Source organism: Magnolia sinica, chromosome 1, assembly GCF_029962835.1.
Source record: "Magnolia sinica isolate HGM2019 chromosome 1, MsV1, whole genome shotgun sequence".
NCBI classification, from domain to species: domain Eukaryota; kingdom Viridiplantae; phylum Streptophyta; class Magnoliopsida; order Magnoliales; family Magnoliaceae; genus Magnolia; species Magnolia sinica.
In genome coordinates this window covers 70,229,426-70,245,771 of record NC_080573.1, presented here as the reverse complement: position 1 = coordinate 70,245,771, position 16,346 = coordinate 70,229,426, and the positions used below count along the sequence as shown (strand labels likewise).

At 39.4% G+C, this 16,346-nt stretch overlaps 1 protein-coding gene and 1 non-coding gene across 10 annotated transcripts in view; both read left to right on the top strand.

The window, feature by feature from the left end:
- Nucleotides 1-3,948, top strand: part of LOC131250847 (ABC transporter B family member 29, chloroplastic) — a 72,176-nt gene extending 68,228 nt beyond the window's left edge. For all 9 annotated transcript variants that reach the window (XM_058251262.1, XM_058251255.1, XM_058251271.1 and 6 more), the window contains one exon: nucleotides 3,522-3,948. In XM_058251262.1, coding sequence (XP_058107245.1) covers nucleotides 3,522-3,674 — 153 coding nt within the window. In that variant the 3' untranslated portion in view covers nucleotides 3,675-3,948. The remainder of the gene's footprint in view (nucleotides 1-3,521) is intronic.
- A 6,824-nt stretch (nucleotides 3,949-10,772) lies between these two features.
- Nucleotides 10,773-10,879, top strand: LOC131223397 (small nucleolar RNA R71). The gene has a single exon (XR_009160432.1). It is a non-coding gene; the product is annotated as a small nucleolar RNA R71 (small nucleolar RNA).
- The last annotated feature ends 5,467 nt before the right edge of the window (nucleotides 10,880-16,346 follow it).

Sequence of the window (16,346 nt, the reverse complement as noted above, 5' to 3'; positions counted from 1 at the left end):
GGCACTTATCCTAGCAAAGAATTGGTGGTCTGCAGGACACCAGGTAAGGAGCTCCTTCACCTGCCAGTGCTGGGCTTTGGATCATGAGACCCCACCATCACCATTGCCATTGTCTTCTCCAGTCCTAAGCAGCATGCTTTCCTGGGCGATGAGACCTCCACCAGAATCTGGAATGATACCAGACTCTCAGTAATCTGGATTTCAACCTTGTCTGGAATCATCATCCATCCTCTTCTTCGGATTTTCATTTGGGCCTGCAGGATGTCATCCTTCAACAAAGATTTTTCATCGATGGCAATCACTTACCACCACCTTGAGCACCTCCTTCTAGAGCTCAACCAGGATTCTATAGAAGCTAATCCAGTCTTCCTTGAACCCAGCGGAGACCAATCTCACCATTGATGTAGGCATTTGATCAGCCCATCAGCAAATGATTCTCTTGCTGCCATTATTTTATTCATGTTGATATGGCTAGCACTTTGGATCCAGATCTTCTGATTCTGAAGCTTGTGAAGCTTAAACTCTCCTTCCATCAGTCCCCGTTTTTCCTTGAGCCATACAGATGCCTCCAACAGGGATATTGAACAGCTCTGCATCTCACATCCTACAATTGGATACAGTCACCTGGATATCTTCTTCTTACATGCAACCTTTGCTCAGTTAAGATTGCTCCTGCGAGGCTAAGCATCCTTCCCAGAACCTTCCCCTGACTTGATCACTTCCTAATAGGGTTTTCCATAAACCATGGTTGCCTTCACTGTCTGCATTGTTATGGGCTCTGTCTCTGGGATCTTCCTCCTCACTTTGGATGTTCTTCTTCCATCTATTCTGGTCTGTATTTCACCAAATCAATGATCATTCTCTTCCCGGATACCCATCTGCATGTAAATCAGCAATCACTCTCTCTGCTTCTTCCCGACGAGGAATCACAATGTCAGCGACCTTCTACAACTTACCGAAGTGATAACGAATGTCCTTTGCAGACCATTCCTCTGGGAAATGGCTGGCGAACAAGGTAAAGCCCTATTCCGTTCATAGGACACGGAGTTCAGGGATGATCTACCTTTCCTAGGCACCTTGTTCCATCTTTGTTCCTTTTCTCCAATTGATGGAGTTTACCCTGATTTTCCTCTCTATGTTCTTCTCCATTTCTCCTTCTTCCACCACCTTTTTAGGGATATTGCAAGAAAAAAAAAAAATTCTTTAGATTTGGACAATCTTTGACCATCTTACTCTTTTCCTTACAGGGCCGGCCCTGTCTCGGCCCAGCTTTGTACGGCTAGGGCAGGACCTAGGATGTTTTAGCTCGATTAAGGACAGGGCTTTAGCCTGATTGGTGCCAGGCCAGGTCCAGGCTAGAGCTAGGGCTTATGGGGCGGCTGGGCCAACCTTGGCTCTAGCCTCGCCCCTTGCCACCCCTACGCACCACGATTTGGTTTGATGAAGATATGGCCTCGACCATTCCTGTCATAGGACCTCCTTTCAGGCCCTAATCTGTTCGATGGTGTCCACTGATTTTGGGTGTCATGGACCAAATGAAGCCCAATGTTTCTACCTCACATGTTTGCTTCACTGAGGGAATCAGAGGCCTTACAGAGCTTCCCCATTGTTTTTGAAATGAATGAAAGCAAAAACCCTTGATTTCTTCAAACCAGAAAGCTTTGGGATGAGGGCATCCAACACCTTGCTCTATTCCTGAAACGTCATGAATATTTCCTTTTCGTTCATGCTAAATGAGATATTCAGATAAACAACATTGTTACCCCCTCACTTGACAATCCTTTCTTCCAGCGAACTTCAGTCCATCTTCCTTCATTACCTCTTTGGCAAAAACCCAAATTCAGCATTCAAGTTGTATAGTGGTGAATAGAAGTAAAAGAAGCAAATGGAATAAGATGTCAGTAAAATTAAAAAAGAAAAAGAAATTTTCATTACTAGAAAGTGTTTCTATATATTGACTTGCAGTTCTTTGGAAGCAGTACACCATCTCATGGAAATATGTTAGCATGCATATAAGAGACTGAGGATTCCATCTGTTTGATTAATTTATCTTAGCCTTGCATCCAATATGATAAGAGACTGTAACGGCCACCACCATTACTGCTATGATATGGGCCGTTACGGCCCTTTTTTATTTTTTGAAAAAACTATTACAGGACCATTACGGCCTGTTTTTTCTGTAATGGCTGTTACGGCCGTCTCGACCCTGTAATGTGTAATGGTTATGACCGTTACTGTTATGTTGAATACCTTTCATCCTTTTCATTACAGTGCTTGGAATATAAATCTGTACTAACAAGCATGTTGATCATTTAGTAACCTTTAACAGTTGCCTGTACTTGTCCACCGTCAGAACATGTATATGTGTGTGCTTGCATGCATGAACGTGATGAATGCTCACGTCCAAACTGGCAGGCGATACATTGCCATCCACCCAGTGGATAACTTTCAGCCTATCATCTGCATGTGACATCCACCCTGTCCAATAGGTTGGCCCTTGACCCCACCATTGTGCAAAAATCAGCCCCATCAACTCATCAGGTGGGCCAAAGGATAAAATAGTATATAGCTGCTGATAAATAACAAAATACAAGTGTGGTCCGCCTGATGAGTGGATGGGCCTGATCTTTACACAAGCTGCTGATAAATAACGAAGTTTTTTTATTTTTTGAAAAAACTGTTACAGGACCGTTACGGCCTGTTTTTTCTGTAATGGCTGTTACGGCCGTTTCGACCCTGTAATGTGTAATGGTTATGACCGTTACTGTTATGTTGAATACCTTGCATCCTTTTCATTACAGTGCTTGGAATATAAATCTGTACTAACCAGCATGTTGATCATTTAGTAACCTTTAACAGTTGCCTGTACTTCTCCACCGTCAGAACATGTATATGTGTGTGCTTGCATGCATGAACGTGATGAATGCTCACGTTCCAAACTGGCAGGCGATACATTGCCATCCACCCAGTGGATAACTTTCAGCCTATCATCTGCATGTGACATCCACCCTGTCCAATAGGTTGGCCCTTGACCCCACCATTGTGCAAAAATCAGCCCCATCCACTCATCAGGTGGGCCACATGATAAATAGTGTATAGCTGCTGATAAATAACAAAATACAAGTGTGGTCCGCCTGATGAGTGGATGGGCCTGATCTTTACACAAGGTCATCCTCTTGGTGGGGCCAACCTATCGGATGAAATATTGAATTAATAAATTGCAATTATTGGTCTGATAAAGTACAAATAACAAATTATATTTTCCTTTTCTCATGTTCTGGTTAATGGTTTTGGCTTAAAAACTGAATGTTTTATTTTCAAGTTTGACTTGAAAGAGACAATACTACAATTTGTGGATTAATCGTTTTGGATATTGGGAAACAACATTCGATTTTGTACATTCATATTAAAAAAATAGATGTTGGCAATTCAATTCACTTGTTCATCCAGACACAGCCTAATTACATGGCCTTGAAAGATCTTATTGGAAGTATTCATGCTAAAAGAAAGAAAATGTGCAGGTACTCGTGATTGCCCACAGTTTGGAAACAGTTCGAATGGCAGACCGAGTCCTTCTCTTAGATGGAGGCAAGCTACAGGAGGTGACTCTCTCGTCTGTGCTCTCCAAAAGTGAAGAACATGGATCCCTTGTTTCAAGTGGGCACATCATATGATCAACGGAAAAGGCTGATAATGTAATCATGTAAATGGAGTGATGAAATTAAAGGGAATCAATTTTTATAATTTCTTCTACTTCGTAGAGATTCCAAATCTCCATTTTCTGTACACGTTACTCATGACCGTTGATCTGCGAGCATCATGTTTATGACCAGTACGAGCAAAAAGTCACCACAATTTTGGGTTGCAAGCATCGTGTTTATGACCAGTAAGAGCAAAAAGTCACCACAATTTTGGGATGCAGTTGTTCAATCACAAAGAATTTCAGTATGTTCTCATTACTGTACATGTTTGTAACTTGTAGAGTTTATATGATTCTCTCATCACGTAACATCTCCATTTGATGAGGCTGACCTTATCAAAATACAGAGGCCGACAGTGGCACATCAAATTTTTTTAAAATGCCCTGATATTAGCACAATAATATCCCAATGATTTTCAAAATCTGCCATTTTAAACCTTCCACGATTTTGACATGAAATTATCTCAATTTTAATGGAAAAGTATTTAGTGATTATAATAATTCAATTCTAATTCTTTTTTTTCTTTTTCTTTTTAAAATTTTTTTTTTTTTTTCTAGTAACTTAGAATAAATATTTTATTTTCAGTGAGATTTTTATTTTATGTTTTGAATAATGTCGTGAGAAGAGAAAAATGTCAACATCCGGAGATCTCTACCCAGGTATTCCCTGGCTGAGAAATTACCAACAACAAAAGTTTTGTCACTATGTTTCTGTTGGGATGGTTCTCCTTCCATAGCATTAAACAACACCATGGGCCAAAAGTAGAGACTGATATTGCACTGAAGTCTTTGGGAAACCTGACAACAATAAACCGACTCTGGTCAACCACATATAAAGAATACTTAAAAGTTGAAAACCTTGGAAAATACCATAGTTCTTCCTGTGACAACATATCATAAGAACTCTACAGTGAAGCATGCTAGGGTGAGAGTAGTAGTAGGATGGATGACCTCTGGGAATGTCATTGTATTTGCGCTAGGATGGGTGACCTCTTAGAAAGTCCTAGTTTTTTAGTTATCATCCTAGTGACCTCTTGGGAAGTCCTTGTTTTTGACCTCTTCAGTCATTATCAGCCATGCTAATGTTTTCATAGCTGATAAATCTACTCAAGAAAGAACATAAATGAAGCTTATATGTGAAATATATTTGATTTAACAAAAGTTTGTTAGTAAGTACCTCTGAAAAAAAAAATAATTTTCAACATGAAGGTTCAAGTCCATAAGATATCCTGATTTATGTATAAGGTTTATAGATTTTATTTAAAAATGTTTAATTGATCATTTTGAAAATGGTGTAGGGATTGTTGGGTGTTTTCTTGGAAAGTCCATCAGCTTGAAGTTCTAACCACTACTCTATATTCTCCGACTCAGGAAATAGGGGATCAAGTTACAGTTACAGTATCTCTTATATTAGAGCCAATTCGCTCTTCTTCGAGAACCCACTCTCAAACTGGATCTGTCTCTCCTCAAGTACTGGTCCAATAAGCTTCACCTTTCCTCAAAGACATTCATCCTTCTACTGTCAAGGCAAATCTTCCGTCCAAGGGAAAACAAATAGTTTCTGAAGATAGCTCGTGTAAGTGCTTATACTTGAGCACAATTTAGTTGTCAAATTTCGTAGTCCTGAAAAGATCACAAGCTCTCATGAAGATTCTCTTTGACAACTCATGAAAATATATTATTGACTCAATCAAGCGTCTCAGGGAAGACTTAATATCTCAAGTCATGAAAGTACATGGTTCAAAGATCGAAATATTCTGTGTGAGTCAACCATCAGGTGGTATAACCTTAGGTTAGGTGTATTTCACATAGTATTATAATGATAATCTTTTATGTAAAAATACACTTAAGTTAGGGCAGCCCGACATTTGGTTTAGCCAGCCTAACTGTCTTCGGCTAACCCTACATGATTCGGGCAAATTTACAAATTTCATAAGATTTTTCGTGGCATGTTCGGTTAGCTCGATCTTGGGTTCGGCCAGCTCGAACTTGTTCGGTCAAGTTTCCGACAATGACGGTTTTCGGATTTCAGGCAAATTGGACCAGCCGAACCCTTTAGTCAGCTAGCCAAACTGGGGTTTGGGCTAGCCAAATTTTTGAAAGATTTTATCCCGTGAAATTCAAGTGTCGTTAGAACGAAATCGTTGGAATCCGGTTAGCCGAACCAACACTCGGGCTAGCCGAATTTCCAAATCCTTTGGCTATAAATAGAGGGCTTCTCTTATTCATTTATACAACGAAAGTTAGTGAGAAAATTCATCTTTTCAAGTGAGAAAGCTAGTCTCCTCTTAAGCTTTTTTAGTGTAATTCTAATCCTCTATTTTAGCTTATTTTCATTCTCTTTCTTAAGACGCGTTAACTGTCTTTAATAGAGATCCACACTCTAACTTGAGATCTAGAGAATTGAATTTGCAGCACCTACGATTTTTGTTTTAAATTGAATACTTTATAGATCCCTATATTCTTTTGGGTTGAACTCATACATGATTTCATCTATATCCCAAGAAGAAGATCGTTGCATTCATGTTACAGCTACGACTTCGACTCGCCAATCGAAGATAAGTTCTGTTTTACTTTCATTTCAGTTAGGGTTTTTTCTGATATAGCTGTTCACAATCCCAAGTGTAGGGTCGTGATGTAGCAATAATCTTGATAAGACCGAGGTCGAATCCATAGGGACTGATCTTGTAAATTTCTTAAATTAACTAGAAGTAGAACTAGAAGAAGATGTAAACCTAATTTTGAATATTTTGAGAGAGTAATTAAAACTAATGAATTTAAAGGTGGGAACTAGGGTTTCCAAGGATCCACTTGTAGGTTCTTAGGATGCTACCTTACTTGATTTAAGGACACAACTGAAATTAGAGTCCTATTTTATCTAATTGGTAAGAAGAGATTTGTCACATCTTTGAACTTCTCATGGATCTAATTATCAATGGATGAGAGCTGTGAGCATTTAAAAGCGATTCCATTACCTAACCATGTCCATGAGACAAGGCAAACAATACGATTTACCTATCCCACAACCAATTATAAGAGAATTGTGTAGATTTGGAAGGATTCTATCATCCTACCATGCCCAAGGGACAATGGTGAACAATGGGACTAACTAATTTCACAATCTCAAATCAGAAAAAGAAGATATTCAAAGCTATCGCATATCTATTGTAATTTGTCACAACAAACCATTAAAAACTAAAAATATTCCTTATAATCAAACTAGAATCCAAGAGAGTTCAACAAAACATGAATCAAAATAAAACAAACATCCCAATCACGGCACAAGCTTTACATCTTAGCCCTAGCTAAGAGGTTTAGCCAACCATAGACATGATTGAACTAAAGACTCTTAAACAAAACAACAACTAAGGAAGAAGAAAAAAAACTCCCGGACGATGGCTCTACCCTTTTACTCTACTCCTTAAATCCTATATAATGCCTAAGAATATCCTAGGAACTCCTATTTATAGTTGTGTAACAGCCTCTTGAAAACCGACCTTAAATTTCCGCAAACCGACCTTGGAATTGCCTCAAATTTTCGCAATTTGTGTGTTGTCTAAATAACCTTAGACTGGTCGAGGACAACCTTCGACTGGTCGAGGATGACAAAAATTTAAAAGTTCATGTTGCTGGAGTTTGAGTCGAAGAATCTTCGACTAGTCGAGCAGAAGCCTTAGACTGGTTGAAGGAGGGCTTAGACTAGTCGAAGCAGGCAAATTTTTAGGGTTTCTTTTCTTCACTTCAAATCTTCAATTCTCTTCATTCCTCACTTGATTTTCTTAGATCTTTGACATGTAAATTCTTCATTCTTGATCTCATAAGATCCATGATTGACTTTGGTAATTCTTGAATGTTAAATCCATATTTTTAGCATCCTTTTCAATCTAAGCCCTTAAATTTACCTTGCAACACAAACATGATTAAAATAGAACATCAAACATTATAATGTTTATAAAACCAAGTAATAAATGGGGGATAATATGTAATATTTGACCCTCAACACAATCCCCAACCAACATTTTGTTAGTCTCGAGCAAAGTATGCGAAAAATATTTTGAAACCATCGTATAATTTCCATAAGCTCAAGAGGTTTAAAAAACAATCTATATAATAGAGTTTCAGAATATATCAATGTTGAGCATTATACTCTCTTAGGTACGCGGTAAGCTTCATAATCAAGTTCAAAGCATTAATCCACAAAATAGGACAATTCTAAACATTGAGTTTCATTATTCACTTTCATGATAACATTGATAATCGAGAGAGCATTCAGGACAACCAAAATCTAACTGAAACTTGCCTTACAGTTCATATTCCAATCCCCCCCCTTTTTAATTCCTCCAGCTTTTGATTTTTTTATTGATGGCTTTCATGTCATGTTCAATCTTTTTAAAGATCTTTAATATGTGGCCTTTTTTGATGACAACTGTTTTTTTTAGCTGGGTATTTTTTTTTCTTCTTCTTTTTCAATTCTTCTCATTGAACATGATGGACAAATTCCCCAAGTCGGTTCCTTCCATGCTTAATAATCATCAAATTATTAATTCAATATCAAATCAAAACCTTAATGTGTAAGCTAAATGTGATAAGTGAAATCATGACTCAATCAATGTTTAAAACTTCTATCATGGATTAATAATTCGAACTTAACTTTGAAATCTCCAAGTAACTGAATCCAAGAGACATAAATCATCAATATTAAACATCTTGTACTTCTAATTTTAAAATTTTTTCCAATTTTCTACAGTTTTTGCTCAAATACTAAGAAAACAACTGATTAGTTTACTTAATCTCTCATCCTCAACCTAAAATCTACATTGTCCTCAATGTAAAAGAAATAAGCATGTAATGCAAAAGAGGCAATGAAAAGAAAAAGAGAAGTGGTGGAAAGATAATACCTGAAGAAGAAATTTTTAGGCTTTTCCAATGATCTCAGTGTGAAGATGGGTTAACACAAAAGACTCAAACAGACGATAAGCAAACTATCCTAAAATAGCGGAAAACAAAGGAAAAGCTAGTCAGTCATGCCGCAAGATTCCTCCTCTGGCCAATATCTTGATAAATTTCTCAGTAGGTTTCTCAATAAGGTCATCTAAAAGCCCTTTTTGCAATAGGCTTGGATGCCTTAGAGCATGAATTTCTAGAGAAATTTATGGACCTCAGCATAACGTTCGCGATTGGAATTTGGAGGTTTCCAAAGAATATAAGATTCACCTGCAGAAGATAATTTCTCAATATTAGTAGGCTGAGGTGAAAGGGAGACCATAAACAATTGAAAAATAAAAGGATTGTTTGGTGGTCCCTTTAAAATCCAAAGTTGTTGGTTCCGGTTCAGGATCTATCTCCTCCACTTGTAATGGATTTTTGTACTAGTGGAATGAGTGACATCAACTTCCTAGCCAATATGATCGTTTGAATCTGCAAAGTGTGCCAGATAGACATCCAGAGATTCAGTAGTTTCCGTTAAAAGAGACTCATCATCTTCAAATGTATTTATCAAGTTCATCTCATGGGTCAGGTCCTCATCCTCTTATGGCTTGTGCAAATGAAACACATTGAATTCTACCGTCATATTCCCAAAAGATATTTTCATTACTCAATTCCTGCAATTTATGATGGCATTGGCAGTGGCCAGGAATGGCCAACCTAATATGATCAGAATTTGAGCGCCCATATTTAAAGCTGAGTATGTGTCCAAGACGATGAAATCTATTGGGTAGTGGAATCTATCGACCTAGAGCAACACATCTTCTTACCTCTCGGTATTCTGGTTGAGCGATCGGCTAGTTATAATGTTGTTTTGGTAGGTTTCAACACACCGAGGCCTAACAGTTCATATACCAAGTATAGTATCAGATTAACACTTGCCCCAAGGTCTAAAAGTACATTATCAACCTTGAAGTTTCCGATCACACATGAGATCGTAGGACTTCCAGGATCTTTATATTTTGGGAGAGTGTTTTGATTGATTATGGTGGTCACCTATTCAGTAAAAAATTCTTCTTTATGTACATTTAGCTTTTGCTTTACCGCGCACAAATCTTTTAGGAATTTGGTGTAAGATGGAAACTGTTTAATTTCATCCAACAAGGGGGTGTTGATCTTAACTTGTTGAAAAACTTCTAGAAAATTTTGATTCTCACTTAGCCTTTTTGATGTGATGAGACGTTAGGGAAATGGGACCACGAGTTTGTATCCCTGCATTGGTTCTTTGTCATATGGAGCATTGCTAGATTCACCACAATGCTTTGAATTTTTGGATTCCTTGGGTTTCTTAACCTTCATTGGAATCTCTTTGTCTATTTTGTTTCCATTTTACATGTTCTAGATGTTGAGCTGAAGAGTTGAGATCACATATTTCACATTGTCTTATTGGGTTAGGTTGCGGTTGAGCCAAAAAAATCCCAGTCTCCCTAACATTCAGTTGTGTCTCAAGTCTTGCAACCGAAGTTCTAAGCTCATTCATAGCCTGCAGTTGCTCTTGCCTAAATGCATTTAATGTATCTTTAAAGGTTCTCCTTGGTGGAAGTCCACTAAATGGCCTAAGTGGATAATTAGTTACATTTGTAGTTGGTTCATTTCCCCAATTAATGTTCCACTCATCGGGAGTGTGCGTGTTGGAATTTGGTGCTTTAAGTGTTCGTTGATACACGTTTGTAGTATCTGCTTGAACGTGAAACACCTCTTGAAAAGCTGGGATTGTAAGACAATCTTTGATTGGCTGTACATCGCTCTCACAAATTCCACATACAGTTTCGACGACTGCTTTGGGCTGAGTTGATTCCTTCATAGACTCCAAGTCCTCAATTTTTCTTGCAAGAATTGCCAACTGTACATTAATATCATCCTCCTTCTTAAGTACATGTATTCCTATCTCTCTTTGCATTTCCTTGGGAGTACTAGGTTGGTTTGATGTGTCCCATGATTGAGCATTTTCAGCTAGCGTGTCAAGTAATCTCATGCATCTTCTGGTTTCTTATCCATGAACTTGCCATTACACATCATCTGTATGAATTGGCACATGTTTGGACTGAGTCCGTCATAAAAAAGATCAATTGTCTGCCAAGTTTCATAACCATGGTGTGGGCAGGTGAGAAGTAAGTCCTTAAACCGGTCCCAACATTTAAAGAAGGTCTCATTATTTTTCTGGGAGACGTTCATTATTTCCCGTCTAAGAGCGTTGGTTTTAGGAGCCGAGCAGAACTTTTTAAGGAACTCCTGGCTCATCTTTGCCCATGTGCCAATGGATCTAGGCCTTAATGAATGAAACCATGATTTGGCCTTTTCTTTTAGAGAGAATGGAAATAATTTAAGGCTAATTGTATCAGGAGGAACATCATTTAATTGTATGGTTGTAATAATCTTTTCGAATTCTTTAATATGTATATATGGATTTTCTAAATTAAGTCCATGGAACTTAGGAAGCAATTGAATTATCTTAGGTTTGAGGTTCACGTTTCCTGCATTAATTGGGAGAATTATGCAGGAAGGTGAACTTGTTCGCACTGGTTGTAAATAATCTCGTAAAGTTCGAACCGGTGGATCTCGATGCACTTCATTCTCATCACGCACCATCCTAATAGGTGGTGTGTGCTGCACAGGATGATGCTCTTGAGCCATGCTCTCAGTTGATATTTCAAAAATATTTGAGGATTTCCTAACTTGTCAATCGATTTTTCAACCAAAAACTCATTTTCTCAAAGATCTCAGAGTATGGTTCCTTACCCGCGACGGCATGAACCACACCAAATTTTTAATTTTATTTTCTAATTTGTACATCAAGTATGGAAAGTAAGTAGAGGGAAGAAGTTAGAAAGAAGTCACCGAATTGGGGAGTTCTATGTTAGGATCCTACAAAACAGAAAACAAGGTTGTTCCCAAAAAAATCCAGAAAAATCCTAACCTAAAAACAAAATAAACAGTTAGTCCTAATCTTAACCTAATTCTAAAACTAATTAAATTCAGAGAAAACGCAACCGTTAGTCCCCGGCAATGGCGCCAAAAACTTGTTCACAACCCCAAGTGTAGGGTCGCGATGTAGTAATAATCTCGGTAAGATCGAGGTCAAATCCATAGGGACTGATCTTGTACATTTCTGAAATTAACTAGAAGTAGAACTAGAAGAAGATGTAAACCTAATTCTGAATATTTTGAGAGAGTAATTGTGAATATAGTAATTAAAACTAATGAATTTAAAGGTGGGAATTAGGATTTCCAAGGATCCACTTGTAGGTTCTCAGGATGCTACCTTGCTTGATTTAAGGACACAACTGGAATCAAAGTCCTATCTTATCCAATTGGTAAAAGAGATTTGTCATATCTCTAACTTCTCATGGATCTAATCATCAATGGATGAGAGTTGTGAGGATTTGGAAGTGATTCCATCACCTAACCATGCCCAGGAGATAAGGCAACCAATGTGATTTACTTATCCTACAACCAATTATAAGAGAATTGTGAAGATTAGGAAAGATTCCATCATCCTACCATGCCCAAGGGACGATGGTGAACAACAAGACTTACTGATTTCACAATCTCAAATCAGAAAAAGAAGATATTCAAAGCTATTGCAGATCTATTGTAATTTGTCACAACAAACCATTAAATACTAAAAATATTCCTTATAATCAAACTATAATCCACGAGAGTTCAACAAAACATGAATCAAAACAAAACAAACATCCCAATCACGTTACAAGCTTCACCTCTTAGCCCTAGCTAAGAGGTTTAGACAACCATAGACATGATTAAACTAAAGACTCTTAAACAAAACAACAACTAAGGAAGAAGAAGAAAAACTCCCGAAAGACAGTTCCATCCTTTTGCTCCACTCCTTAAACCCTAGAAGATGCCTAAAAACATCCTATGAACTCCTATTTATAGTTGTGTAACACCCTCTTGAAAACCGACCTTGAATTTCCACAAACCGACCTTGGAACCGCCTCAAATTTCTGCAATTTGTGTGCTGTCTGCGTAACCTTAGACTGGTCGAGGACAACCTTCGACTAGTCGAGGGTTACCTTCGACTGGTTGAGGATGATGGTAATTTAAAAGTTCTTGTTGCTGGAGTGCGAGTCGAGGAATCTTCAACTAGTCGAGCAGAAGCCTTAGACTAGTCGAAGGAGGGCTTAGACTAGTCGAAGTAGGCAGATTTTTAGGGTTCCTTTTCTTCACTTCAAATCTTCAATTCTCTTCATTCCTCACTTAGTTTTCTTGGATCTTTGGCATGTAAATTCTTTATTCTTGATCTCATAAGATCATCCTTGACTTTGGTGATTCTTGAGTGTGAAATCCATGCTTTTAGCATCCTTTTCAATCCAAGCTCTTAAATTCACATTGCAACACAAACGTGATTAAAATAGAACATTAAGCATTATCATGTTCATAAAACCAAGTAATAAATGGGGGATAGTATGTAATATTTGACCCTCAATAATAGCCTGGATGTGAGACCCGTATCCTATCCTGTACCGTTCCGTATGCTTCCGCGATCTATTATTAGTGTTTGTGCGCGATCCTGAGTCGTGTCCCATATATCAGAGTCGGCTCAACCCGAGACTTGTATCCTTGTGATCGCGCCATCACCACGGGTTCAATGTCGTGCGAGCTGAGGTGATACCTGGGCTAGGAGATGTAGGCTCTCGTTCAGTTTGAGGAAAACGCCGCCCGTTGCAAATCCTGAGAGAATCCATCACATCAATCTCATCAATCATTCAATAAAGTACACATCACTCCCAACACTCACACCCATCCCTAAGCATAACTACCCATCCCCAAAGTCAACTCTCTCTCTCTCTCTCTCCACCTATCACTCCCCATCACTCACCCATCACTCTCTCTTACAACCCTCTCTCTCTCTCATCTCTCTCCCTCATTCTCCAAGCAACCAACATCCAACATTTCCATGGGAGAGAGGATAAGCTAGTGTGACCCACCTTCCTACCACTCAATCTCACCATGCAAAAACTATCTTCACCGTTGAAATGCATCCCTTGGAGCTCTAGGATGCGTTGATGGAAGAAGAAGTTCATGATCAAAGGTGGGTGTTTCTATAGGCCTAGATTTCATGTTTTTGTGATAGGCCAAGTGAGGCCTACCGATTGATGGTGTGGATCTCACTTTGGACCGTAGATGTGGCTGATGGTCCACCTTGATTCTCATGATCATTCCATGATGGGGCCATTCTCCATGGACCCCATCATAATGTTTATTTTCCCTGCATGGATAGGGTCATCTAGACCTTGCATTTCGATGGAGAAAGGATCTCCACCGTTAATTTTGATCGGTGGGCCCATATGTAATTGGACCCACTTGATGTATGTTATAAATCATGGAAGGGAGGGCCCATAGTGCCGGGGTCCCTCCATCACTCGGTCTCTCTCTTTCTCTCTCCCTTTTCTCTTAATTTTGGCCCCTTGATGTATGCAATTCATCCTTGTCATCCACCTTCGCGGGACCCACTTGATAGACGTGTTGGATCTATATCTCCAAGTCATGTGGGCCCTACCTTAATGGAGATGGGAAAAACACAAATATCAGATTGATCAAGTGGGCCACGTCCGTGTGGGACCCACCTTGATGGACATTCACACGTCCAGCATCCATGGACGCTGGACGTGGTCCAGTGAAATGTGAACTGACAGTGAGGTGTACTATCAGTAACAAATATATATATATATATATATATATATATATATATATATATATATATATATATATATATTTATAAAGCTTTTGGGGTGGGCTGCTCATGCAGGACCCACCTTGATGTATAACTTTAATCCACGCCGTCCATTTCATTCCCCAACCCATTTTAGGCGTTGAACCAAAAAATGAAGCCAATCTGACTATCTGGCGGGCCATAACATAGAAAACACTGATTTTTACCGTTAAAATCCACTTTGATGTTTCTACCCGCCGAAACATATCGAATATTGGGCTTGATGGGCCTGTCTTGAGCCATAGAAGCCAATGGGTGGGGTGGATTCTACTGATGTGGGCCCCACTTAGGAAAATCTTCAAGAAAACAAAAAAAAATGTGTGCAGCAGGTGCTGCTGCTGTCCAGAGGACGCGCAGTGTCCTGCTGCACTGGGACGTAGAGGGAGGGGGCAGGGACCTTGGGTCCCAACCATGGGCCCCACTGTGATGTGTGAGAACATCAACATCGTGCATTTTGTGGGCCCCTTCTAGTAGTGGGCCCCTCAAAAATCCGCTGTATGTGGGACTAAGGTGGTCTACACTACAGGAAATAGTGATGATTGAACATCTGCCATTGAAATCCTTTTTTTGGATTTCACAGAAGTTTGGATCTTTATGAAATTTATTTTTCCTCTTCATCCAGGTCTGTGTGACCTTATCAACAGATTGGATGGAAAATAAACATTATGGTGGGCCCCACATGGGATCCTCTGATGTATGTATTGTATTCCACATGTGTGGACCCCACCATGAGGTATGTGATTTATCTATGCCGTCCATCCCTATGGGACCCACCATGATGCATGTGTTGCATCCAAACCATCCAACCGTTTTGAAAGACAATTTTAAGGCTTGTGATGGAATAAAAATGAGACAAATCTAGGACCAGGTGGACCACATTATAGAAAATAGTGGGATTGAATGTCCACCATTAAAACCCTTGGGCTACAGGGTTTGGACCAATAGGATATTTGTTTTTCCTCTAAATCCAGGTCTTTGTGACCTTATGAATAGGCTGGATGGGAGATAAACCCTATGGTGGGGCCCATTGGAATTTTAACCGTGGAAATCACTATCTCCACTATTAGATATGGTATGGTCCAGTTGATCTTTTGATATGATTCATTTTTTTTTTATAATACCCTATATTGATCTCTAAAAATAGTTGAATTGTGTTCTGCCCATTTGAATTGGCCCATTCAACTTGGCTCATTGATCCGGCCCATTTGGTAAGGCCCGATGTGATGTACTTGGGGCCCATTTGATAAGGCCCAATGGGATATATGAGGCCCATTGTTAAGGCCCACCTTAATGTGTACAAGGCCCGTTGTTAAAACCCACCTTGATTATGTTATGTATTCCACACTGTCCATCTGCCGTGGAGTACACCTTGAGGTTATGTATTTTCAACCACGCTGTCCATTCCGTTTTCTGGACAGGTGTGGCCCACCATGATGTATGCGTAATATTCTCACCGCCCATTTGACTGTGGGACCCACTTTGAGGTACTTCACAGCCACGCCATCCATCCGTTTTGGTTGCCATGTGAGGCCCAGATGATGTGTATGGTGCCCATTTAGAATGTGCAGGGCCCACCCCGATATGATAAGGCCCTTGTGTAAGGCCCATTGTGATGTATTTATGGCCTTTGAATCAGGCCCATGTGATGTATTTATGGCCCATTGATGTGGCCCACTTAATGTATATTTGAGGCCCATATGTGAGGCCCATATGTGGTGTATATCAGGCCCAAGTGGTAAGGCCCGATGTGATGTATGAGGCCCATTGGTGCAGCCCGTTGATGTGACCCACTTGGCATATATGAGGCTCATATGATGAGGCCTGACTTGAAGAACACGAGGCCCCTTATGATGTGTATGAGGCCCTTATCGTGCAACCATTGTGACGTGTATTAGGCTCATGACACGTGGCCCATTTGATGTATTC